The sequence below is a fragment of the Triplophysa rosa genome, linkage group LG8 (assembly GCF_024868665.1).
Source record: "Triplophysa rosa linkage group LG8, Trosa_1v2, whole genome shotgun sequence".
NCBI classification, from domain to species: domain Eukaryota; kingdom Metazoa; phylum Chordata; class Actinopteri; order Cypriniformes; family Nemacheilidae; genus Triplophysa; species Triplophysa rosa.
Window position 1 is genome coordinate 18,156,391 of NC_079897.1, and position 24,201 is coordinate 18,180,591.

A 24,201-nucleotide genomic window follows, 5' to 3' on the forward strand; every position below is an offset into this window, starting at 1 on the left:
GTGTGTGTGTGTGTGTGTGTGTGTGTGTGTGTGTGTGTGTGTGTGTGTGTGTGTGAGACAGACAGTTGCCCAAGCTTTTAGTCTCCTGCTGTTCTGCTAACTGGGTCACCTAGTCTGTGTTAATCACCTTTTAAAACAGCTTTATCACAACCGATGGTTTGACACTGGGCTGTGGCTTCTAATGAATGAAATTACTCTCACTTTCTTCATCCTATTGCTCTTAATCTATTTCGTTCCTGCAGAGCCAGAGGAGAAAACTAAAGATATACTGAACAACACCATGCCGGAGAGCAAAGACACAGGTGAGGAACAGGAGAATGTGTATGTTTGTGTTTGATTGAGGATGTATAATTCACAAGCCACTCGAGATCAATAGAAAGTGAATTGAGTGTCTAAATGAGTTTCATGTTTTAAATGTCATTTATTTTCCTGTGTTAATGTGACTATACAGGAAGTAAATTATGACACTGCACTAATACAAAAGCTAACACAAAGCACTAGTTATGTTTCTTTGTGGATCTTTGGGAGAATTGGTTGAATTGATGCATAAATATGTATTCTCATTTTTCCTATAGGGAAGTTTGTAAATGGTTACAAGGGGCTGTTGTCAGGTGTGACCGTCCGTCCAGGAAATGTGGAGCCACACAGTGTTGTGGAGTGTCTGTACGCTTGTCGAGAGGGGCTTGATTTCGGAGATCTTGAGACTTTGGGCTCAGGCATGAAGGTACAATATAACTACGTCAAGCTTGACACATTTATAGACAATCGCCCACATTTATTCACTTTGATATAGATTACCCCCATGGGATTCCCTTACAGGACACACTTTTTCGCTTTTACAAGATAGATCATTTTGTGTGATAATCAACAGCAAGCATGTCAATAGCTCAAGTTGCTTTTAACTATTAACTAGTTCAACTTCACTAACTCCAGCTTCTCTTTATCAGGTGCATGTGAACCCAAGCCAGTCTGTACTAGTGTTAGAGGGAGATGACATTGAAAGTTTCAACCGCGCTGTTCAGCAGGTGACATACAGAAACTCTTTACGATTTGCCACCCCTGGCGTCCGTCCTCTGAAACTGACCACCACTCTTAGGTAAGCAATCATATTAGTTTATGTACCCTTTTTAGCTACATGCTAAAATCATATTACACCAATTTTAGCCTCTCTTCATTGGCTCCCTGCTCATTTTAGAATACAATTTAAAATGAATGGTCAAGCCCCATCTTGTCTCGCAGATCTTCTTACTCCTCTTTCATCCTCCAGGTCTTTAAAGAGTACATAACTAGGGATTTTTAAGGTCCTACTTTGGTTAAGTGTCCAACAACAAGTTTATGTACATAGAAGGTGTAAAAACACGATTATTTCGTAATAATAGGCAGTTATTCTTACCTTACTTCTTGACTGACTCTCAAATGATTCGTTCTGCAATTCATCTGTCTAATCCCCTCCTTTCCGCTAGCCTAGTGTGATGTGATTGGTCAGATGGTCTAGTCGGCTGTGATTGGTCTACCGTGAATGAGGCTCACGAGATGATGGGCCACAAAAATAAAATTATGGGGATGAACGTATGGCTGGTTTGTTGGCAGTTAGTCAGTTTTCTTCACTGTTACCAGATATCAGGTCAGAGGGTCATATGAATCAGCTGTAGCAGTATCATCGTTCAGAAGGAGATCAGTTTAATCAGCTGATTACAGTGAACAGATTTATTGGCACACATACTCCGAAACACACACGCACACGTGTATATACAAACAGGGTTTATACACACAAGTTGTATCATAATAGCCCCTGACATCACAGCAAACGATGGTCTGTATGATTCATCTGACATTGTTGGGTCTCTGCAGGTGTTTCAGTGAAGAGAGCTGTCTGTCTCTCAGACAGCTGGAGGGTTACTTGGTCGTGCTCCAGCCTGACGCCCCACAGATCTCTCTCTCCGGGGTTGGACCCCACCTGGCTCGTCCAGCCGCTGAATTTGAGGGACCTCAAGGGGTCCCCTTGTTTCCCGAGCTTCGCATTGTCTGCTCCTTGTCTCATGCTGTTAACATAGCTGCCCAGGGCATGGAAGGAGGAGGTAAAGTCTTTAAAAACATCTTTATTATAACATTATTACACCATAGCTTGATATTTGAAGTTTTCTTGAATGGAGTTTTAACCAAGATGGATGGTGTTCATTAAACGAAAACAAAAGATCTATATCTACTTTGATTACAATGTAAGATAGTTATTTTGCTTTTCTTCAGGGGCAATGCAGCACAGATTTATTACAAAGTCAAGGGTTTGTCTTGTATTTGCAAGCTGCAATGTCGTTGCAAATATATAATGCTATCGATAGGAAAGGAAAGCAAAGCAATTGATGGAATTTCTTATCTACCCTCAGATTAATCTATATACTCCTCTGCTGTACTCTCTCACTTCAGCCTCAGCTCTCTGTTATCTGTAGCTTTGAGCTTGTGTAATACAGGAAACAGAACTTTGCTCTCATCTCACTATGGCCAAAGGGTAAGAATGTTATTTATTCTTTTTGGGGGTTTTTTCAGCGCTGATGTCAGATGCAGTGGCTCACACTCTGGATGGGTGTGAAGTCCAGCCCTTGGGGGAGGAGCTAAATCCAGAAAGGGAGGAGCTTCTGGTCGACATGGAGGCATTGAAAGAGAGGGGGCTGGAGATCATTAACACAATGGCCTACATTGCCATCACCGGTAATTAGTGTTTTTAATTTTAAAGGATTAAGAGAGATATATAATCAATGGAAATTTGTATTTACATGGCCATATTTAGTGAGGTTCAAGTCAGGAGTACAATCTTATATTTCAAAAGAAAAAAATCTTCTTTCTATTTCGCGCTTTCAGGGGCCGAGTCCATCTCTGTGTATGAGGACGTACTGCGCTCCATTCGTTATCGGTTAGCGAAGGGCTCAGCCCGTTTTGAGAGGAGGTTTCGTCTCTCTTGCTCAGAAATGAACGGACGCTACACCAGCAATGAGCTCACGCTAGAAGTAAGAAACCGACAGAACACAACACCCAATGCATACACTTCATGACCAACAACACGTGTGGTTCACACTTCTGTACATTTCTTACACTCACTCTCTTGTGTTGCTTTCTCCTACACACAGGTGAACTTCCTGCATTCTCTGGACAGTCTGTACCATCCGTCACATCTTCTGGCATCTCAGCAGCAGTTCCTCCACCCATCCCACCACACTGGAGAACTGAGTGGACACACACTCCCAAACCCACACCGCAACTCTGGTACAAGCGGACCTTGTCAGGAACCTTGTTTAAAATAAATGTTGTTGAAGCTGTGGCACAGTGGGCTGTGCACATGCTTATAGACATGTCAGGGCTGTTGGCTTGGCTCACAGAGACCAGGTTCGGGTACGACCTGGGTCATGTCTTGATCAATCACACCCTACTTTTCTGTCTACTCTGTCGTCACTCTACTATAAAAATGAGGCAAAAGCCCTATAATTATATTGTCAGCCACTTGTTGGTGTTTAGGAAACATTATCTGACATGTCCCAAAATGTCAAGGAAAATTGTTATCATGTGTCATGATAAGACTCCTTTAAAGATTTAAAAATATGAATCTCTCTTTCCTTCTCACACCCACATGCAGTTGTTCCCGGAGCTGCAACTGTCATCATCATGGTGTGTGTGGGCTTTTTGGTTGTCATGGTGATTCTTGGCGTCTTCCGCATCCGTTCCATCCACCGACGTGGTGAAGGAGCAAGAGGCGGAGGCAAAGAGGGCAGTAACCAATGGGATGACTCTGCCCTTACCATTATTGTAAACCCTATGGAGGTAAAAATCCACCAGGAGGCATATCAGCATTATTGATAACGTGGCATTGGTTATTTACACATCTCTGTTTTTTTTCCTCATTAGTCATATGAGAACCGCATGGGCATTGCTGCTGATATGGAAGGAGATTGCGACGATGAGGAAGAAGTAGTGGATTCGCCTGACGATATCAGTGATGACCAACGAATCATCATCAAGAAAGAGGGAAGAGACTCCGCCCCCCGGCGCTACTGAGCAGATACTCCAAGATACTCAAAAACAACCACTTACACAAAATACAGGAATCACTACTAACATGTCACACACACTCAACACCTGTTACACAACCTGTGACACAATTATGGGATCTCAGCCTCTGTGAATGCAATGCTTCTTTCTGGAATGTACGCTCCCACAAACGCAATGCACAACGAATACTCTCTTGCTGAGACGTGTGACTAAAATTTTGCCACTCTTAGCCCAAATCCCAATATTTAAAAATGGCACAATTATATAGTCATTCATCCTACAACCCGTTCCTACAACCATTGATGTGCTCACTAGACAGTATCAAACACAACACTGTAAATTATCAACTCATATCAGAAAACTGACTCTGAACGTTTCAGAATCAGGTCACAAGTTGCATCATTTTTAAATGAATATAACATCTAGTGCCCAGCATACTGAGTACAAAACTCAACAACTTCAGACGCTGTTAATCCTCTGCACAATCTATCTCTTGATACATTCCTCTAAGAAATTCACATGTACAGATTTAGAGGATTAGTCGTAAAGGTGTTTAGTATTATCGATAGACTACAGATAGGTAGGCGATTGCTTTCTTTAAGTCCCAATAGCAGGATCACTTTTACGCAAACTTGCAGATCTTTTGTGCTCCTCTTCTCACCTCACAGTACAGTGCAATGCCCTCTGCTGTATCAGAATGTTAGCTCAACCTGGGCAATTTTGATTGTACTTAAATGTATGTAAATACAAAGGACTATTACTATCATTTTTTGTTTGTCAGTTCCATTATTTTTGTTCATTTTAAGTCTTTGCACTTTCAAATAGGCTAGTTATTTTTTTCTAATATCTCTATTGGTAATATATACAGTGATAATGACAATAATAGTGTTAGTATTAAGAGCGGTAATGATTGGCTTGATGAATGTCTATTTATTTGTGTGTTAAATTGTGTAATTTAAGAACTTAATATCTGAATCACAGTGAAACAGAAAGGCACATTATTGTTATGCCTATCACACTTTCACCTCCCATCCCTTTCATCATGCACCTGTCTCTCTTTTCCCACCTGTCCTCTTTTCCTTCTCTGTCCTCCCTATCTTTAGATACTGCCACTGCTTTTTTTTGGTTTCTGAATGTACAACTGTGCCACCCTTTCCTCCCTTCTGCTCGCACTCTCTTTCTTTCTTTCTTCCCGTGACTATCTCTCTGTCTGTGTAAATGTACAGTGGAAACCTGTCAGTAAATAAAGGCCTGTTGTTTTACAGTGTGATACTAAGAATGGATAAACTTGCATTAACAACACAACGGTTGTTATTGACGGTTAATTCTACTTACAAATGGATTATATTGATTGTTGTTGATAACCGTCTGAAGAAATAATCTGTTCAAAAAATTCATAATAAAAACACACGGATTACGTCAGTGTGTGGTCTGTGATTTTTTTGTTGGTGTCAATGTCGAAAACAAGTTATTGTTGACTCTGGTTAAATGTATCCAAGTGACAGCTGCAGAACAAAATAACAATAAAGTACAAAATTAATAAATACACAAATTACTCAATTTAGAAATTATTGCGACGGTTTCATTGGACGCACGTCGCACGCGCCTGGCCCGAACTTCCGGTCTGTGTTTGGTTATAACAATTAATTTTATATTTAATTTATATTCATATTAATTAATTTTAATATTTTTATTGTATATTAAATTAAATTAAAACAGTTAGATTGTTTGCGGAGGTCTACCGTAAGTTCAGTTTGGGCCACGTAACATTTATTGATGTTTTTTGACGTTGAAACCGTCTATAAAGAAGCACGTGTAGCTGTTGGATGTGAAATATTTTAAAAACATTTGTTTGCTTTTTTTTAATGATGCCCATTCAACCTTTAACGATATTTAACGATCTTTTTACATTGTCTTTAATATTAATTAATATTACAAACCCTTTTAACCCATATTTCATACACAATTATAACAAACATGCTGGATGTTAAAACAATAGGTAATCAACCTGCATTCAATGCACGCGCTGTCACTTTAGGAATTTTACGCAAGCTCTACGAAAATCTCGCGCCTCCTGCCTCCACTCACAGCACAGTTAAACGGTTTGGATTTACGCAAATCACGTTGGTGAATAGCCTGAGCGAACTGTGTGGATTCGTATGGCTGGTTCGCTGCTGTTTCAGAGGGCCATGGGGCAAAGGTAAATAAAGACAGGAGGGTCACCAGCGGAACGTTTAACGTTAACTTTACACTTCATGCAACGACAACACGGGTTCGTTTACCTCAACCGTATTGTTAGCAGTCTGCTAACGTTAGTGGCTGTCGTTTTTACGGCCATATTTATCAGTTAACGGAGGGGAGGAGAGGTGACAACGTCGCTTGTACAGGTGAGAGGAGTTTATGTAGCATGTAAGCTAACAGCATAATCAGTTAATCTGCTATCTAGGATAACCATTCATAGCTAACGTTACTGCAGAAACACCGCCGTGAAGAGCTAACCGGATGTCTGGATGTGTAACGTTATACTGTAACCTACATTTACATTTTAGGAAACTCGTGATTATGTTCAGCAATGTTTACATACTGTAATATCAGGAAGCTACGCTGATAGTAAGTATGAGCAAGACCCTCGTTGATATCTGTCTGCTATGATCAGAGCACAAGTGTGTCATAGTATGTCACGTTGCAGTTCTCAATGCACATGAAAAGATTTGCATGTGATCAGCCGCTTTCCCATTCATTTTCCATCAAATGTCACACACATTGAATGTTTATTAATAATAATTGCGTTAATAAGACAAAAAGATAATTCTGCTACAGGTTTTTGGAGAAGGCTGGCCATGTAGAAGCTCGGTTATACTGTTCCAGTTTTTTAGGATCAATGAAATCTATGTTATCCTTTCATCCTTTTAAGGTTATGGAAAATATGTTTATGCCAGTGGAAAGGGGGCTCAGTCTGTTGGATTTATGATGATGGGATGAAGCTGATGATTCAGTGTCTTAGTTACAGCTCAGCACGGAGGTTGAGAACAAGACTCAAACTGCGTTTCTTAGATTGTTGTTGTTATGTTATGTTAATGTTTTTATGTTATATGTACTTTATTTCTCTCGTTTTTAGATATCTGAAGTGTCATTCTGGGCTTGTCTGACTCTGTATTGCCATGGCGATGCGGGAGTTAGTGGAAGCCGAATGTGGGGCGGCCAATCCCCTCATGAAACTAACTGGTCACATGACCCAAGAAGGAGGGGCTTGGAGACACAGATCAACACCCACTGTAAGCTATTGAAATTTTATTAAAAATACAAACACTGCTTGATTATTTGTACACTTCTCTGCACTGTACTGTGGTCCATTGGAACTAATATCACAGAGCTGGATTAATCATGTAAATATTTTGGCTTAAGTGTCTTAGTCTTTCTTTCTGTTTTGCTCTCTCCATATTTCCATTAGATTCCTCCTACTCCAATTGAAATAGCCACTGAAGAGGAGGTGCGGATTTGGTCTTATCGTGTTCCAATGTGTATTCTGTTGTCATTGTTTCCTTTTTAATAATGGCTTAATGGACTGCTGTCTTGTTTTTGAAATGCAGCTGGTGAGTGAATTTCTACAGGGCCCGCAACGGCCTCCTCACAGTTTTGATATGGGCCAACTGCTGGAAGAAATGCAACAGATAGATCAACAGAGTTACAGACAGGCTCCTCAGAGAGGTAGGTATACACACACACACACACACACACACACATACACAAATATATTTTACACCTTCCTATTTGTTATAACTTGATCTTTTTCTGTTTTCCAGCTCCTGATGTGGCTGCCCTGGCGCTGTCTGGTGATTGGGCGGCCGAGTTTCTTTCTAACGCCGACTCCGCCGCTTCTCCCGGACAGGCTGGTCTGGATCCAGCTGATGCTGATTGGACCAGAGAATTTATCAGTGATGTGGAAGGTCAATATATTTTAAAGACATTTATATAGCAAATAAATTCTCTATTATAGCATTCTCTGTTGTCCTCCATTATATCTCTACCACTCAGTTCCCTTCTTTTTGTCTTGTAGACCCCGGCCGCTGGGCAGAGGAGTACCTTGAGCAATCAGAGGAGAAGTTGTGGCTGGGAGATTTGGGAGATAGAGAGCAAGACAAAGAATGGTATTTTATGTAGTGTGAAATAGTACACAAGGTTGAACTACATTGGTTAACTGACTAGTTGATATAGCCTTAGACATCCTTTGGACACTGTAGTGCAGAGAAAATATTATATTATGACGTTTTGACTTGTGGAAATGAGTTACTATTCACCCATTATATCCTGTGCGAACTCTAATATATTTTGATCCGACCAGGACACAAGAATATCAGGCAGGGGATGAACTAAGGCAGACAGCAAATGAGCTCCTTGCCAAAGTGGATGATCCTAAACTAAAGAACACAGAGGTGAGAGGAACATGAAGCACGTCACTGCACTAGCACTGGGCTGTGTTGTTTTCAAGAACACTTTAGTCAACGTCCATACAGAAATAGATGACCAAACATGCATACTATATTATGCACCTGAAATGCATTAACAAATGAGTTGGGGAACATATTTATGATCTGATTATTTTGTTGAACACTTTGACTAAAGTATAACCTTTGCAGTGTTGTCTGGAATATCACATCACACAAATGATCTGTCACGAGACATCACTTGAGTTCAAATAAACGGTTAATGTGGTCTCAGTGGATCCCTTTACATCGTAGAGCTTTTGTGAACCTACAGTATGCTCTTTGTAATGTGGATGATATTCAATTCAATTCAATTCAATTTTATTTATATAGCGGTTTTCACAATGTGCATTGTTCCAAAGCAGCTTTACAGGAGCAAATAAGAAAAACACAGAAAGGTAAAACACAGCACAGTGCATGGTGTTTATAGACCAAGCAAGATCATTATAATAAATAATATCTAATAAATAAATGAATAAATAAATAAATAAATGCAGTCTCCCGGTGAGCAAGCCAACACTGCACTGCTCTGCTGTGGCGAGGAACCCAAACTCCAATGCTGATTATTAGATTTAGGTTAGTTATGGTTCACCCAAAAATAAAAATGCTGTTATCATTTATTCATCCTCAAGTTATTCAGAACCGAAAGACTCTTTTGTGGAACATAAAATAACATATTTTGAGAAATGTCTCAGTGGTTTTGTGTCCATACAATGGAAGTCAATGGGGGGCAGTGTTTTTGGTTCCTTAAAATATCTTTTGTGTTCTGGAGAAGAAAGCAAGTCATACAAGTTTGGAATGACATGAGGGTAAGTAAATGATGAAAAACCTTCATTTTTGGGGTAAACTGTCTCTTTAAAAAATTATATTCCGGTTTTATTTTGTCTTCTGGCAGATGATAAAGTGATGTCACGTTTTTCACCTTTTCATGGTCATTGCTTCACCTTTTTGGTTTCCTCTGTCGTTTCTATTTAACTCTGCTCATGCTTTATCGTGTGCTGTAATTTGGGAAATTTAAACGTCTTTGGCTGTGTTTCCTTCCTCTCTGTGGTTTACTTGTGACTGAACCCAACTGTCAAGAAACCAGTGGTGGACTTGTATGTGTGTGTGTTTGTTGTTAGCTGTAGATGTGTAATAGCTGTTATTGTTGTTGTTATTGTGTAGTTCCTGCGGTTCATTAGGCAGATTGGCGAGGGCAGTGTGACTGTGGAGGACAGAGCAGGAAAAGAGCTCACTGATAGAACACAGGCCAAGGAGGCACAACACTGGGCCTCCAGCCTCAACCAGGTACGAGCCCTTCCCATCTCCTCCAATAGAGGAAACGCTCTGAAGGGTGCAACTTTAGCCTCCTGGCAGACTTCTTGGCTCTGGCTCTTCTTGAGCTGCTAGGCAGATTTAGCCAGAAGAACTACATAGAATATTGGATGTCTTTACCAGTATGCGCTCTTGGGTATTAAATGATCACAAATGTCTGGGACTATGCTTGGAAACTAGCTTTAAAAAATTAGTTTCTTAGTTAGTTAGTTTAAAATTAGTTCACTTTTAGTTTCTTAACAGTTTTTTTGGTTTTATCCTATGGTTCAAACAAGCAATAGTTTAATTGTTAATAACCCCTTTTTCCTTTGGTCATGGAAGCTTATCATGACATCATCTTGACTTTAACTTGATTTTAACCTTTTAAATTCCGTCCATATCTAAAATCTAAACATCCCACTTTCCTCAACAATAATTCCTTACACCGAATATCCATAAATTCCCCTCCCTACCCTCCGTCCTATACTGGCTGCTCAGTACCTGAAATCAGGGGAAGGGACTGTGCACGTGGAAACTCAAGAGGGCAAAAAGAAGAATGACAAAATTAAAGCTAAACAGGCAGAGCAATGGGCTACTTTCACCAGACAGGTAGGACCACAGTAATGCAGTAGCCCTGCAGTTGTCTTTCATTTTAGTTTAGTCATTTTTGTTAACTAGCCCCTGCCGAGCAAACCACATTGACCCCAAAGTACGCAATCAAACCGTTGCTTTAATAGTGCTTTTATAATCAGCATCACAGCACGGCACAAGACTTTTACAGCTAATACCCCTCTCGCAACTCTTGAGACCATACCGACTTCCTATCGAAGTTACCTTTAGAGAACATTGCTTGCTATCTTTAGTTAGAAGAAAGATGGATGAATGATGGTGAGAAGTTTTTCATGCTCTGTCAGCCTAATCTTTCCTTTTTCCCAATACATCTTTTCTTTATTCCCCCACTCTCATTCATCACAATCTGTGTTGTTCTTTTTCCTTTTGCTGAGTAGTGTTTAAGCATTGCAGGCTTAGTAATGTATTTTGGAGACTGCTAACAGGCCGGCATGTCGATGTGCTCTGTAGGTTTCGGCAGATTCAGCAGAATCTTGGGTGGATGAGTTCGCAACTTATGGGCCAGATTTTCAACAGGCCAAGGCAGCAGTGGAAGTGAGACGGATTTTACACTCACATTTGAACTTAAAGGGATACTTCACCCAAAAATGAAAATTCTGTCATCATTTACTCGCCTTCGAGTTGTTCCAAATCTGTAAAAATGTCTTTGTTCTGATGAACACAGAGAAAGATATTTGGAAGAATGCTTATAACCAAACAGGTCTTGCCCCCCATTGACTCCCATAGTAGGAAAAATGACTTTATCTTTTTTTTTGTTCTGTTGTACACAAAAACATTTTGAGGAATGTAGGACAGCAAACAGTTCTGGGGCGCTTTTGTCTTCCATTGTATTTCTTCCTACAATGGAAGTCAATGGGGGGCAAAATCTGTCTGGTTATAAGCATTCTTCCAAATATATTTCTCTGTGTTCATCGGAGGTCAGTAAATGATGGCATAATTTTCATTTTTGGGTGAAGTATCCCTTTAATATTCAGACATACATAAAAATTAATTTGCGTTTGTGTGTTTTGTTTTGTGTGAATTTAGAGTGATGTTGATTTCTGGGAGAAGCTCCAGCAGGAGTGGGAGGAAATGGCAAAGAGGGATGCAGAAGCTCACCCTTGGCTCTCTGACTTTGACCAGATGCTCAGTAGCTCTTATGACAAGGTACCGTAATATATAGACACTTCAAAAACTTGTATTCAACTTTAGCTAGCAAAACTGTCAGCATAAAACAATGTTATAAACGTCATTCTTTCATGCCGATTGTCCCATCACATAGGGATATCAGTTTGAAGAAGACAACCCCTACATGTCCCACGAGGATCCATTTGCTGAGGGCGTGAAGAGAATGCAAGCAGGGGACATTCCAGGAGCCGTGCGACTCTTTGAGAGCGCCGTGCAGAGACAGCCAGACAACCAGCTGGTCAGAGCCACATACGAATAATTATTTATCATCAACCAAAAACTGATGATACATTATGCCTCAAGAGATTCTAGCTGTGTTCTGCGTTCCTTGGCTTTGAAAACTGCTGACTGTGTATGTGATAATTCTGCAGGCTTGGCAATATCTAGGCACCTGCCAGGCAGAGAACGAGCAAGAGTTTGCCGCTATCAGCGCCCTCCGGAGGTAAAAATTATAACTGCAGTTTGCAAAGCAGTTCAGTTTGGTATAAATCTGACGGAGTATATTTCTTATTTATTGTGTTCAGATGTATTGAGCTAAAGAAGGACAATCTAACAGCCCTCATGGCACTAGCTGTGAGCTTCACCAATGAGTCACTGCACAGGCAGGCCTGCGAGACTCTTCGGGATTGGTTGAGGCACAACCCTAAATACCGGAATATCTTGGAGCAGCATGAGCGAGAGAAGGCGAGGGAGAGAGACAAAGAGAGGGAGAGATTTGGATCCCTTCTGCCAGAGTAACATTCTTCAATGAATTATTGGATTTATCCTATAGGCTGTATTTTTGTGGTATAATGTCCTGGGTTGTGTGTGTGTGGGGGGGGTTATGTTGTCTTTTATTAAAACTTACATCATCTGTGTTGTTCTTTCTCTTCTACAGAGCACTGTTTAATGAAGTTCAGTCGTTGTTTCTGAGTGCAGCGGCCGCTGATCCCACACAGGTGGACCCTGAGCTGCAGTGTGGGCTGGGAGTTCTCTTCAACCTGAGCGGAGAGTATGACAAGGCTGTGGACTGTTTCACAGCAGCTCTGTCTGTCACACCACAGGTCTGTTTAATCACATCACAACCCTGTTTACACCTGTGTCTCTGCTAATCAGATCAGGCGGTCTGGTGGGATGGACACGTTTACACCTTGTAACTAGGTGCTTGTGATCGCAGTCGGCTCAATGGTTGATTGATGGGTGAGGAGGTGGTCGTTCGGTGTTGTCCAGGATGTTTTAGAACGGCTTAGCATTTGCACCTCATACCTGTGAATATGGTTTGAAGAAATGATCACAAAACATTTGGACCCCATTTACACCTGCTTTTAGCACTGGCCATTAAAACTGAAGTCTTTATTTAAGATTGGGGTGTATACTGGTATTGACGATAACTGTTATATTAATAACAGTGATTATTGATATTGTGTTAATACTAAACGTGATAATATTTTGAATAAGTCAGTACCAGTATCTGATTGACTCTTCAACATAGCAGTTAGTGGTTTTATATGCTTATCTTATTCTCTCTTATTTTCTCATGTTTAGGATTATCTGTTATGGAACAAGCTGGGGGCGACTCTTGCTAATGGGAACCACTCAGAGGAAGCAGTAGCTGCTTACAGACAAGCACTGGAGTTACAGCCTGGTTTTGTACGTAGCCGATATAACCTGGGCATCAGCTGCGTCAACCTGGGTGCCCACAGGTTAGTCATGGCAGACCTAGTATTAAGATCTCCTAAATGAAATGAATAGTTCCTAACTTATTTATTTTAAGCAAGCATTAAATTACATGCCACAAAAGCTACTATAACACAACAATAATGCCTTTTCTCTATCAGGGAGGCAGTAGAGCACTTCCTAGAGGCCCTTTCTCTGCAGAAACAGGCTGCAGGAGATGGGGAGGGAGGTGCAGGTCGAGGACCAGGTGCAGCAGCAACAGTGATGTCAGACAACATCTGGTCCACTCTGCGTATGGCGCTGAGCATGATGGGAGAAAGCTCACTGTACGCCGCCGCTGACCGGCGAGATCTGGACACACTGATGAGGCACTTCTGTCACAGAGAGGGAGAGACTGAATGAAGTGTGGAGGGGTTGAAGGAATGGAGGGAGATAGAATGTGAGTGTGGAGAGACATGTTTTTACTTCAAGACTGGAGATTTCAACAGAGTTACGGGGCCACGATTTTGTCTGTGATGAGAAGTAAGGAAGAAATGAAAGTGAACGAAAGAGCGTGAAAAACCCGTTCAGCCCCAGCCCTGCATTAATAGACAGACAAATGAACTAAAGCGCTTGAGAAAAAGTCCAAGGTACATCAATAAACACAAGACAGAGGATGAAGTTCAACTACACTACAGTCTAACTACAGCTTTTTCACAGGTTTACACTGACATAGAGCTTGTTATTGTTTTTATCATTTTATCATCTTGACGATCACAGTTTTTGCAATTATCCTTATTATTTGCTATTATTACAGTAATATATCTCATATGGGACAAATAAAGTCCCTGCACTGTGAGCTCAAAAATACTTGCCTCTGTTTGAGTGGAGGGATATTGAGCTATAAATATGTTCTCAAGCCTAAATGTCATACCGGTGAAAGTTTGTGAACTAAGGACAGGTTGTGAGTCTCAGTCAAGAGGTCTGAAAGCACTCTTTGCTATAGGAAGTCTGCTAACGCTGTAAAATAATTTGCCTAATTGTAAATTCTACTTGCCATATTGTGTATTGTAGCATAATTGTTGTATTGCATATAGCCAATTCAAGCTGTTATATGTAATTCAAGCAATAAAGCTTTGACTTAAAAATGCATATCATTATTTAAACGTAGAAATTATATGTACTTAAGTTTAAGTATGTACACGTCATATTTTTTGTAATATACATGATATTCATCATTTGAAATGTTTAAACTAATACTTCAAATAAATACACAAAATAACAAAGGGTATATATAAATTATAAGTTAACTTTATTACTTGTTTTTTAACTGTAAATAATTGCGAAAGACGAATCCAGTGACATCAACACGCAGTTGTTTTTCAAATCGCAACCACAGGCCTATGTTAAAGCAGCCCACGCCTACATACACGCCTCAGCCAATCAGAAGCGAGGCAGGAGCCCCAGCGCTCATCTATTGGTCTGTTTAAAAATAACCGCAAACACAGAACGGCCCATTTAAATGGCCGAGTCACACGGAGTTTGGAGAGCGACTTTGTGGAGGATTTACATCATTGTTAGTTTACTTTCAGCTGTATGTAGTGTATGTCTGTTGTAGACGTTTGGGACGAAACAGTAATATTTGGTCAGATCTTGAGGCGAAAAAAACAAAGGGAACTTTTTGATATCTGGTCGAAACACGCTGATCTTTAAGGTGAGTTTGATTTTGTTTACTGGACAATGACCTTATGTTTTATTTATCCGTTCTTGCAGACAATAAAGTAATATGTATTCGACAACTCTATCACATACATGCATGATTAGCTGACAAAACTGCACGTGGCTTGTTCAGGCACAATCCGATTTTTTGCTTTATTGATTTATATAATGTCTATATGCTTTTTAAAAGTGCTTTTACACATAAACGCTGCACACCTACGTTTTTATATTAATTTTCAATGGCATGTTTTCATCAGCTGTGCTATTCATTTCCAAAACAGCGATTAAAATGGGTTCCAGTGAAAGCAAGATGTCTATGGCTTCGACGCCACAGCCAGATCCCATCCAGAGACTAAAAGCAGCGCATGTGGCCAGACTAGCTGACCCCCGTTCACCCTCCTGTGATTTAGACCGCACACCTATACAGGTAAACACTTTTTCTTTGCGTCAAACCAGATTCTGAAGCAAAACAGGGCACGCCTCGGCCGGGCCCACACGTAAGCAGTACATCTAATACGTGTTTTTTAACCGTTGAATGTATTTTACTGTAGGTGGGTGTGGCTTACTCTCTTCCTGTGGTGGAGTCAGTTGGGCCTGTGTTTGTTGACCCTCGCTCTCCCACTCCCGGAGTCACCCGAACTCCAGTAAAGGGTAAGAAAATAGTTATTTTCTTTTGTAACCATTAAGATCTCACAAGCAAACATCTTATTACAATATTTGTGTCCTTTTCTGACTTCCTTGACAGTCAGCATCACCTCTCTCGCCCGCCGGCTGAGCACCTTCTTTCTCAATGATGTCAAGACCGGCGACTCTGCCCCTGCCCCTCTTCCTCCCGTCTCCTTCACCAAACACCCCAGCCTATGCAGTGAGGAGCAAAACGACACAAGCACCAAAGAACATCTGCTCCCCCTGGAGAAACGCCACAATTTGGGCATTATAAATGCTGTTACGGATACTGTGTCCACCCCTTTGGTCATCTCTCCCTCAGAGGGTTACGGCTCCATTTGCAGCAGCCCGTTTGTGCTGCTTGGGGAAACTCAGGCAGAAGTGGAGGTGGACAGCGAGCCCTCGCTGGAAGAGGCGGAGGAAGCTCTGCACCTTGGTAATTCTCCATTGAGGAAGGAGCTGAGCTTGAGTCTTCTTGCCTGTCGTGAAGGCATTTACTCGTCGTCTCTGGAGGAGCAGCGTCCTCTCACTCCTCTACCTCCTTCTGAGGGTGCGCTGAATGAAGATCCCTCCTATGGTTGTTTCTCAATCCCAACACGATCTACAGAGAATGGCACGCCGGCTGCTGAAGTGATCTCAGAAGCGGATGATGTCTTAACACTGACTTCTGAAGAGCAGGTATGTTTTTGAGTTTATTGAAATGCTTTGTGACTTTTTAAATATTGAAGTGATTGACTGGTTCAAATCCCGTCTCTATCAGGTCACAGCTGCACCAGAGCAGAGCCACGAGCAGCCTGAGGTGACCAAACCTTCTGCACCTCAACCTCCCGTCACCTCCATCAAATCCAGCCCATTGACTAACATCCAGGGTGAAACGGTCCAGTGTGGCATACGGTGCCCGAAGTTTGATACCCGCAGCCCGAGTCAGGCTATTTTTAAACCTCAATGGTTGGGAGTGGGCTTTGGAACCAATGGTGTCCGAGCGAGAGGGGTGCAAGCACGTGGAAAAACAACCGTGTCTTCACCACTTTCTGCTAAGAAACCAGCCACCAATGAGAACAACAATATGGTTGTGCGAACCAAACAGAGGCCCAGAGGTGAGTGTCTATGTGACGGTGGACTTTATTGAAATGTTGTTGTTGTTGTTTTTTCAGTGGTTATAACCTGGATTTAAATATTCCAGATAAAGTTCTGATTGGTGAGGGTAGATCGCCTCTGCAGATCCTGAAGGAGGCCAATTCACCCCGGGACCGTAACTCACAGGTAACTGAACATGAAAGAACTGTCAATCACCTCAGTGCACATTTAGATGCACATTTTATGTAATCATTTTCATTTAATCTATTGTCAAACAAATCTCTAAATGTCTCTCGTTCAGATGAAGTTGAAAGTGGCCACACCTGAAAAACAGAGGTTCAGTCAGATGGACAGGAGGGCTCTGATTCTCTCCCTCAACAAGGAGAATGAGTAAACTGAAGTGTACAGTACAGAAACATTTCGCCCAACACAGTGTATATTACAGTTTGCATTTATGGTGATTCTTTTCTTTCTTACATTGTTCTTATTCTCGTGTGTGTGTATGTGTATGTTTTTCTTTGTGCATAAACACTGTTTTAATGTAAATAAAGCTGATATTTTAAATTAGGCATTTTTGTCTTTATTATATTTGAGCTGATGTGAGGACAGTGTGGATGGGATCTTTAAGTCTTTGCTTTGTATGAGAAACTGTGACAAAGACTAAGTAACGGTAATTCCAGGTATAGACCTCTTCGGATGATGTAGACAACGCTGATGCAACACTGGTCCGGAAGAACTTCCTGTTTCAGTTTTTTAACACTACACAAAAGTTTAAACAAAATACACCCAACAGAAAATGTATAACCAATTTAAATTGTTAAACAAATATCTTAATCTATTCAAGATTAAATGAATGAATAAAAGCTGAAACCGAGAGTGCTTCTGGACCAGTGTTCACATCAAAGTGGTCTATAGAAGTATGCATATACAAGTTTAATTCACACTTTTGCACATCTGCAAAGTCTTTTTAGGCTGTCCAGAACAGTATTATTACATTAACTTTTTAAAAATCTGTTGTGCATACTAAAATGTTGAAATTTGTCCATTCAAATGATTCAATATTTGTGGAACCGAAGATTCAAAGCAGATTTGCAGAAAATTGAGTCAGTATTGTCTCAGTATTTTATTGACTTGAATAAAGAAAAAGAACAGAAAAGAAAAATGGTGATACTATTTATGCGCCATCAAAAAACGAACACTAAATTCATCAAAAGCTTCAATCTCACTAAACTCTTGTTTGATCTATTTATAGTGTGTAAACCACACTGTATAAAAGTGAAAATGTATTCCTGTGTAGATTTAAATAATTGTATAATCAGAGATCTTGCACAACTATTTTGGCAACCTCTGTCATACAGGTTTGATAGCATAGGATTTGTTATGTAGATATCGGTAAGCTTGACTCAACTAATGTTGAAAGTCTTAATTCATATGCTATATTGATAATGTGTTCTAACACACTTGTGTTAATAATGACCCTATCCATAGATTACATCAGAAATCCCCAGACGGGTAACTGCCTTATAAATACCCACATTTGCATTAGCTGTCCCTGAAAATAAATTTGTATTATTGCATGATTTCTTTGACAAGATTTTCTACGAGTCAGCCCATCGTTTCATTCTCAACCCTTCTTGTTGTGTTTTGGCACAACAAACACATCCCCTTGCTTATAACTATCTGCCATAGTCCTGTGTAAATTGTCACCTTTACGTTTTACCCTGTCATTGATATATTCTGCTAATATTGACTGTCTCAGAGATGACAGATCTTAGTTCCAGATCTTCAAAAAGCTATCCCATGATCCTGTGCAGCAGGCCATCCCATCACCTGTTACTCCCATACAGCTCACCCTGTTGTCATGACCAGCCAATGATCCTGTGGACGAAAAACGTTATTGTAGAAAAAAGTTGTGCTGTAGAAAGTTGAGGTGTGTTTCCTTCACTAGTAGCATCAAACAGAATTACAAAAGCAATGATGACTCCACAAGCCAAAAATACTCATAGTAATATTCCGAACTTTTTATCTCTTCCTTTCAACTCACCCACTCTCTCGGCCTTAAGTGTGTCCCAGACGTTGCAGTTGAAGTCGTCGTACCCAGCGAGAAGGAGTCTTCCAGAAAAGGATGGAGCGAGAGAGGTTACTCCACACATGATGCTTGAGTCCTGGAAGGTCATGAGCTCCTGGTCTGCACGCAGGTCGAACAGCTTGAGGGAAGCATCATCGGAGCCAGTGATAATTGCATTACCATTGGGGAAAAACTGAGGAGTGATCGAGAGAGAGGTATGATTTAGCATAGATTATAACAATGTTAATAAAATTTAGTTTATTCTGCTTTGAGACTGTAGTTTGATTCAGATTTGGTTGCATTATGGTTGCTTGCTTGTTGAATCCAAACCTTGAAGTGTCAAATCCACATTCGTAGTTCTGGTAGGGGGGGTATTGGCGCAAGGTACCCTCCAAATAATTAAAACTAGCACATGCAACACCCCAATATGAATACAATGAGAAATGCAAACAAACACACAGTTGACACTTCAATCCCGAGCTTCCCAATGTTCAAACCAAGTCGACACCCTTAGCCAAATCCTATGGTTTGAGCAATAGTTAAATTCATGCACCACTTATGTAAATTTTAAAACTCAAAGATTGTGACATGATTTAGGGATTTCACGCTTCCTTGGTGATCATTCTTACCCCAATGGCATTGATGTCACTCTCATGACCTGCGAAAGTCTGTCTGCACTGGCCGTCACGGATGTCCCACAGTTTAGCCGTGAAGTCACAGGCTCCTGAGATGAAGGTATTAAAGTCAGGGGCCATACCCAGAGACATACAGTCTCCCAGGTGACCGGCAAAGATGGTCTTCTGTGTTCCTGTCTCAATGTCCCACAGACAGCTGAAAAAGATCAGAGGTATTGTCACTTTAAGTAAACAGCACTTATCTGAATACATTATTAATAGCAGAATTAAATAACGAAATGATTGTGTACCAGGTGCAGTCTCCAGAACTGGTGATGATTTCACTGTCACTTATGAAACGGCAGCTGGATAGATAACCTGATTAACAGAACACCCAAAACAGCAGGTTTAATTGCTAAAGACACCTAATGTCCCATCACTTTCTCAGACACTGAAGTCATAATGTATCACCAGTATCTTGCATCATCTGATAGGGTTTATACTGCAATATTGAAATGTTTACTGTACATTACTCCACTAATACACAGTTATTTACCAAATAAGGTAATAAAGCATAGTAAATTATTTAAAAAAATTGTTTACGTTTTTGATTAGTAAAATATACATTAAAGCAATATAGCAATACATAAATATTTGCTTTCTCTATGTGACACGTCCAAAATCAAGTGTTCCAGAGAGGCGTTTAATAAATGCGGGTTAGCTAAGATTAAAGGTGCAATCTGTAACTTTTGTCTCTCTATCGCCATCTTTGTTTGAAACATAAAATTTTAACTTTAATAATATAACTTTACATATTGATCTTTAAATGGGTTGACGTCAAATGGTGTTCAACCGACATTTCCTGTGAACTTTCACTTGGCGGTTTAACTTAAAAATGCTTATTTTAAGCTTAGTGATGTAAATTGGGGTAGAATAAGGAGACAGTTTTGAGCAATGATTTTTTAAATGCACATACTCATAAACTAGGGCTGCATGATAAATCGCGATTAACGCTAAATATCACGTAAATCGACCTGTCTAAAGCAATTATGATATTGCAAAGTCTGCGATTATGTTTCATGCACAGTTTGTCTGTGAAGCACGACTCTGTGATCGGTAGGTAATGCTGCTCGATCTGAAATCATTGCGAGTTTGAGTCATGCATTTGAAAAAGCAATACCTGTCAAACATCATCATTATAAATATACTTTATTGTCATGAAAATACCCGAGGCGGCTTGAAGAACAGTGATAGAAAGATGCCCATAGGCATATCCTGGAACGATGTGTGTTATGGTACTACTTCTGCAGCGTTTATTTGGAGTTTCTGCACGAGAGTGCCCTCTGGCTTTCAGATGAAGCAGCATTTAACCGTACTTTACAGACATTATTTTCAATTTATCATGCAGCCCTATCAAAAACAAATTTTTGTTTATTTTGTTTATAAAAAGTTACAGCCTGCAACTTTAGGCTACTCAGTTCATGAATTGACATTACCTGTGTGTGCCGCAAGCTCACGCATGACCTTAACGTTGCCATCTTTGCCCTTCAGATTATAGATGGAGCACATGTTGTCAAGTCCTCCACAAGCAACCATGTTTCCTGAAGGTGCGTATGCACAGGTCATCACCCATGAGGACTTCAGTGGGATGGCATGCACCTACATCACAGTCATGGCACAATCACTGTATAATGCATGTTTGACTTATATGGCAATGCATCAGTGCTCTGTTTTAAAATAAACAAACCATTTCAGCCCTACTTTCAGCCTTCATTTCATTTCAATACGGCTCCTCCCTCTCGCACACAAATTTGACCACTGGCAGGTACTGATTTTCTTAATAGCCGTGACCAGAAATAATTTGCATTTAAATGCACACAACAGCTGGTTAAAGCAAAAGCTTGCCTGATGTTTGGACTGATTTTGTGGACTGTACTTTTACCAATAACATTTATCAATGTTTTAGAGCTTTTCAGAGACTCGGGCTGTGGAGAGTGTGGCTGTATCCATGAAAAATTACCTTATTGGTAGTGCAAGTGTCCCATACGATCAATTTGCCATCTTGAGACGCACTGACACAAAGTCTGAGACAGAATGAGAAGAAAGGAAACAGAAATGAATTCTGGGAAAAACTTCAATAGTACATTCTGTACTTACAGCTACTATAACAAACAAAACTCTTTCCAGCCTTCCAACCTCCGCATTACTTCAGGTTTGCATCTCAAATTAAGATAAAAGAACACAAGACAAGATAATAAATGTGTCGCCTTGAGTTTATCTACCCAACACTTATATTTGTATGTTTGAGTTTGGATTTGTTTACTTTGTGTCGCCCCCCCAGTGCATGGCATAGATTTTGGACAGGTGTCCTCTCAATGTTTTTCTGATCTTCAGCTGGACGCGTCCCACAACAGATGTCCCAGACGTATGATCCTGTAGTGTGAGGTCCTGCACTGCTTTACGAGCTGCCTAGATAGCAAAGACATCAGATGTCAGACCACATCATATGATAGCTCAAAACAACATTCAGAGCTTTCATTGAGCAAACAGTTTCCATTTGCTAAGAAGTCAAAAAAAGAACGAAAGACTACGACAATGAATGTCTCTATATTTTGTGATGTGATATCAAATGTTCTATAATAATAATAATAATACGTTTTATTTATAAAGCGCCTTTCCCAAGCTCAAGGTTGCTATACAAAGGTATGTCTATGATACTAAATTGTTTATTCAAATGTTTAAAACAGTTTTAACTTTGGTTTTGTCACATATTTTTAATACTAACAGTGATCTGATCTTTCAGACTCTCGGCCTCCTTTCGCAGTTTCTCCATTTCACCCATGGCAACGGTTGTCAGATGTAGTCACTCAAAGCACAGATACAGGAAGTGAGATCAGTTGAGCCAAAAAAAAGTCTGGGGGTGAAGAAGTGTACTAGAATAATTATTCATGTCTTTGTCATTTTATTGTAATCACAGTACAGTAATCACAGCTGTTGTTTTGATTATGACAATGCAATTTATTTTACTGGCTGTGGGTAGAGGTCATTGTTTTCGCTTTCATAGAAATATATCTTCGGTTGCCCCTTCAACAGATATTTGCAATTCAAAGTTTCCCTAACCTGGTTTGCAAATCCTCACAAATAAGGGCGCATGCAAACATATCGCTTACACCACCTTACAGCCACAAACATACAAAGATGAAGGGTCCAGTACATTGTTGTACAATACACAGCTTTTTCTAGCGTTATAATTCAGACTTTCTCATATGCAATCATATATTACACTACATACTTTCATAAATACAGTGGGTGGTAGGATTCAAAATCCAGTTTAAATCTGTTTTAGGATTGTGTAAAACTACAACAGATATTCTGACAATTCCTCGCCATTTTTCATTTATTAAATGTAAATTAAATGTTGTAAAATATGAATCCCACTTTACATATACATGGATATTATCGAGAGTCACACGAAAATTTTAAGTTCAAGTTCTTTGTAGACAAAATAATATTGACAGACATCGATATCAGATATCAGAAATTACTTTTTAATTTCAGACATGTATAATGTATAATTATTGTGCCGTAGTATGATTTATCAACAGCATTGCCTAAATACCAAATAAAATACTTTCCTGAATTATTGAACACACATCTTAAGTCTTTGAAAGTTATGTCTTACCTTATCAATTCCAACCAGATTAATGTAAACTATTTCCTTTTCCTAGTATTGTTTTTCGAATCTTAGTGTCTCTCCTGAGCTCTCATGACCAAATGACTTTTGCCTAAAATTTGTTTGATAGGAGAGCGCGTGAGAACAGAAGGGTGTGGATGGGAGTGAGGTGGACCGGTGGGAGGGAACTGCTCTAATAGGCATGAAATAAGGTAAATAGTCAAATTTCTCTTTTCCGGAACTCATTGACAACTCGGTACCTAGAAATGATGGTTTGTACCAGTCCTCTGCTGTCATCAGTGTTAACTAAACAATGGGAATGCTATGATCAATACGACTACGAACACCATTATAACATAACTAAATGAGAGAGAGTTTAAATCCAGAGCTGAGATTTTAAGGGAGGCCTTTTGAATCAAATCTGCTCTCATCCGATTATTGACTGCTCTTTGCATCTGGATATAAGAGCATGGGATGGTGGGGGAGATGTGGGGGGATAGTCGGAGAGAAAGACAGAGAGCTTGTAATGGGTCGGACAATGTGGCCAAGCCTTCATTTGAATGTTGACTGGACCTTTTTGCAAATTACTTTGTTAAAGAGACAAACATTGTTTAGACTAATATGAAGTTATATAATTTGAAATGAATAACATTTTAAACCTTCCTTACAATATGATTAATTAACAAAACTGTGTCTCAACATTGAATTTCTACTACGATAATACATTTAGCCTGAAGCATCACTGTATACAATGTAAAAGTACCATATCACTACAGACAAGAGTCTAGAGTAAGAATTTTCTAAAACTAATTTGTTACAGTTCTAACATGGTTATATTTGTGAATAAAAAACAAAGCATTTGTTAACAAACACAAAATATACAACAGAACGAGTGGAAAAGTTCCCTACCTGTTCCTCTCAACTTCACTTGTGTTTCTTGTTCCTTTTCAGCTCTCCGTCCATCCACTGGTCTTTTTCAAAGCCAAATGTGTTTCATTCACGTTTTCTCTCTGTGTCTGTAAACTCTATGATGCTTTTGTGATGGGCAGGCAAGGATTGGAGGGGATGAAGTGAGATCAGGGCTGAAGGGATAAAGCCTGGGATGGAGACAGTGAGAGGGAGGCGATAACAGACAGC

At 40.0% G+C, this 24,201-nt stretch overlaps 4 protein-coding genes across 8 annotated transcripts in view; 3 read left to right on the forward strand and 1 right to left on the reverse strand.

Annotated features, from left to right (window-relative positions):
- clstn3 (calsyntenin 3) overlaps nucleotides 1–5,460 on the forward strand; it is a 14,410-nt gene extending 8,950 nt beyond the window's left edge. Inside the window, exons 11-19 of the mRNA XM_057340834.1 lie at nucleotides 243–302; nucleotides 576–724; nucleotides 948–1,096; nucleotides 1,852–2,078; nucleotides 2,545–2,706; nucleotides 2,857–3,002; nucleotides 3,123–3,258; nucleotides 3,626–3,810; nucleotides 3,895–5,460. Coding sequence (XP_057196817.1) covers nucleotides 243–302; nucleotides 576–724; nucleotides 948–1,096; nucleotides 1,852–2,078; nucleotides 2,545–2,706; nucleotides 2,857–3,002; nucleotides 3,123–3,258; nucleotides 3,626–3,810; nucleotides 3,895–4,044 — 1,364 coding nt within the window. The 3' untranslated portion in view covers nucleotides 4,045–5,460. The remainder of the gene's footprint in view (nucleotides 1–242; nucleotides 303–575; nucleotides 725–947; nucleotides 1,097–1,851; nucleotides 2,079–2,544; nucleotides 2,707–2,856; nucleotides 3,003–3,122; nucleotides 3,259–3,625; nucleotides 3,811–3,894) is intronic.
- A 672-nt stretch (nucleotides 5,461–6,132) lies between these two features.
- Nucleotides 6,133–14,416, forward strand: pex5 (peroxisomal biogenesis factor 5). 4 transcript variants are annotated; one of them, XM_057340853.1, is made up of 16 exons: nucleotides 6,133–6,238; nucleotides 7,157–7,313; nucleotides 7,490–7,528; nucleotides 7,629–7,746; nucleotides 7,842–7,985; nucleotides 8,096–8,186; nucleotides 8,381–8,471; nucleotides 9,687–9,809; nucleotides 10,896–10,979; nucleotides 11,472–11,591; nucleotides 11,707–11,850; nucleotides 11,984–12,054; nucleotides 12,137–12,346; nucleotides 12,490–12,655; nucleotides 13,137–13,294; nucleotides 13,430–14,416. In XM_057340853.1, the coding sequence occupies exons 2-16, from the start codon at nucleotides 7,200–7,202 to the stop codon at nucleotides 13,668–13,670; spliced, it is 1,914 nt and encodes a 637-aa protein (XP_057196836.1). In that variant the 5' UTR covers nucleotides 6,133–6,238; nucleotides 7,157–7,199; the 3' UTR covers nucleotides 13,671–14,416. The 4 variants fall into 4 exon arrangements, with proteins under 4 accessions (XP_057196836.1, XP_057196835.1, XP_057196838.1 ...); XM_057340852.1 differs by having other exon boundaries at nucleotides 6,161–6,425; XM_057340854.1 differs by lacking the exon at nucleotides 9,687–9,809 and having other exon boundaries at nucleotides 6,162–6,425; nucleotides 13,430–14,415.
- A 346-nt stretch (nucleotides 14,417–14,762) lies between these two features.
- Nucleotides 14,763–17,265, forward strand: cdca3 (cell division cycle associated 3). Its single transcript, XM_057340884.1, has 7 exons — nucleotides 14,763–14,961; nucleotides 15,248–15,393; nucleotides 15,518–15,617; nucleotides 15,712–16,310; nucleotides 16,393–16,729; nucleotides 16,816–16,895; nucleotides 17,011–17,265. The coding sequence occupies exons 2-7, from the start codon at nucleotides 15,256–15,258 to the stop codon at nucleotides 17,101–17,103; spliced, it is 1,347 nt and encodes a 448-aa protein (XP_057196867.1). The 5' UTR covers nucleotides 14,763–14,961; nucleotides 15,248–15,255; the 3' UTR covers nucleotides 17,104–17,265.
- A 552-nt stretch (nucleotides 17,266–17,817) lies between these two features.
- Nucleotides 17,818–24,152, reverse strand: gnb3a (guanine nucleotide binding protein (G protein), beta polypeptide 3a). 2 transcript variants are annotated; one of them, XM_057340904.1, is made up of 9 exons: nucleotides 23,974–24,152; nucleotides 22,177–22,305; nucleotides 21,715–21,860; nucleotides 21,412–21,475; nucleotides 20,888–21,050; nucleotides 19,703–19,769; nucleotides 19,407–19,608; nucleotides 18,754–18,970; nucleotides 17,818–18,587 (listed from the first exon to the last, which is right to left on the reverse strand). In XM_057340904.1, the coding sequence occupies exons 2-9, from the start codon at nucleotides 22,231–22,233 to the stop codon at nucleotides 18,481–18,483; spliced, it is 1,023 nt and encodes a 340-aa protein (XP_057196887.1). In that variant the 5' UTR covers nucleotides 22,234–22,305; nucleotides 23,974–24,152; the 3' UTR covers nucleotides 17,818–18,480. The 2 variants fall into 2 exon arrangements, with proteins under 2 accessions (XP_057196887.1, XP_057196886.1); XM_057340903.1 differs by lacking the exon at nucleotides 23,974–24,152 and adding an exon at nucleotides 23,074–23,289.
- Between the last annotated feature and the right edge of the window lie 49 nt (nucleotides 24,153–24,201).

What these genes read in the sequence shown, in the direction of transcription:
- pex5 (XM_057340853.1), top strand. Translation starts at nt 7,200, where the DNA reads ATGGCGATGCGGGAGTTAGTGGAAGCCGAATGTGGGGCGGCCAATCCC. An exon ending in GACACAGATCAACACCCACT is followed by an intron (nt 7,314 to 7,489) that starts GTAAGCTATTGA and finishes TATTTCCATTAG; the next exon opens with ATTCCTCCTACTCCAATTGA. An exon ending in ATTTATCAGTGATGTGGAAG is followed by an intron (nt 7,986 to 8,095) that starts GTCAATATATTT and finishes TTTGTCTTGTAG; the next exon opens with ACCCCGGCCGCTGGGCAGAG.
- cdca3 (XM_057340884.1), top strand. Translation starts at nt 15,256, where the DNA reads ATGGGTTCCAGTGAAAGCAAGATGTCTATGGCTTCGACGCCACAGCCA. An exon ending in CACCCGAACTCCAGTAAAGG is followed by an intron (nt 15,618 to 15,711) that starts GTAAGAAAATAG and finishes CTTCCTTGACAG; the next exon opens with TCAGCATCACCTCTCTCGCC. An exon ending in CCCGGGACCGTAACTCACAG is followed by an intron (nt 16,896 to 17,010) that starts GTAACTGAACAT and finishes TCTCTCGTTCAG; the next exon opens with ATGAAGTTGAAAGTGGCCAC.
- gnb3a (XM_057340904.1), bottom strand. Translation starts at nt 22,233, where the DNA reads ATGGGTGAAATGGAGAAACTGCGAAAGGAGGCCGAGAGTCTGAAAGAT. An exon ending in ACACTTGCACTACCAATAAG is followed by an intron (nt 21,051 to 21,411) that starts GTAATTTTTCAT and finishes ACTGTGATGTAG; the next exon opens with GTGCATGCCATCCCACTGAA. An exon ending in GTGACATCAATGCCATTGGG is followed by an intron (nt 18,971 to 19,406) that starts GTAAGAATGATC and finishes ATCACTCCTCAG; the next exon opens with TTTTTCCCCAATGGTAATGC.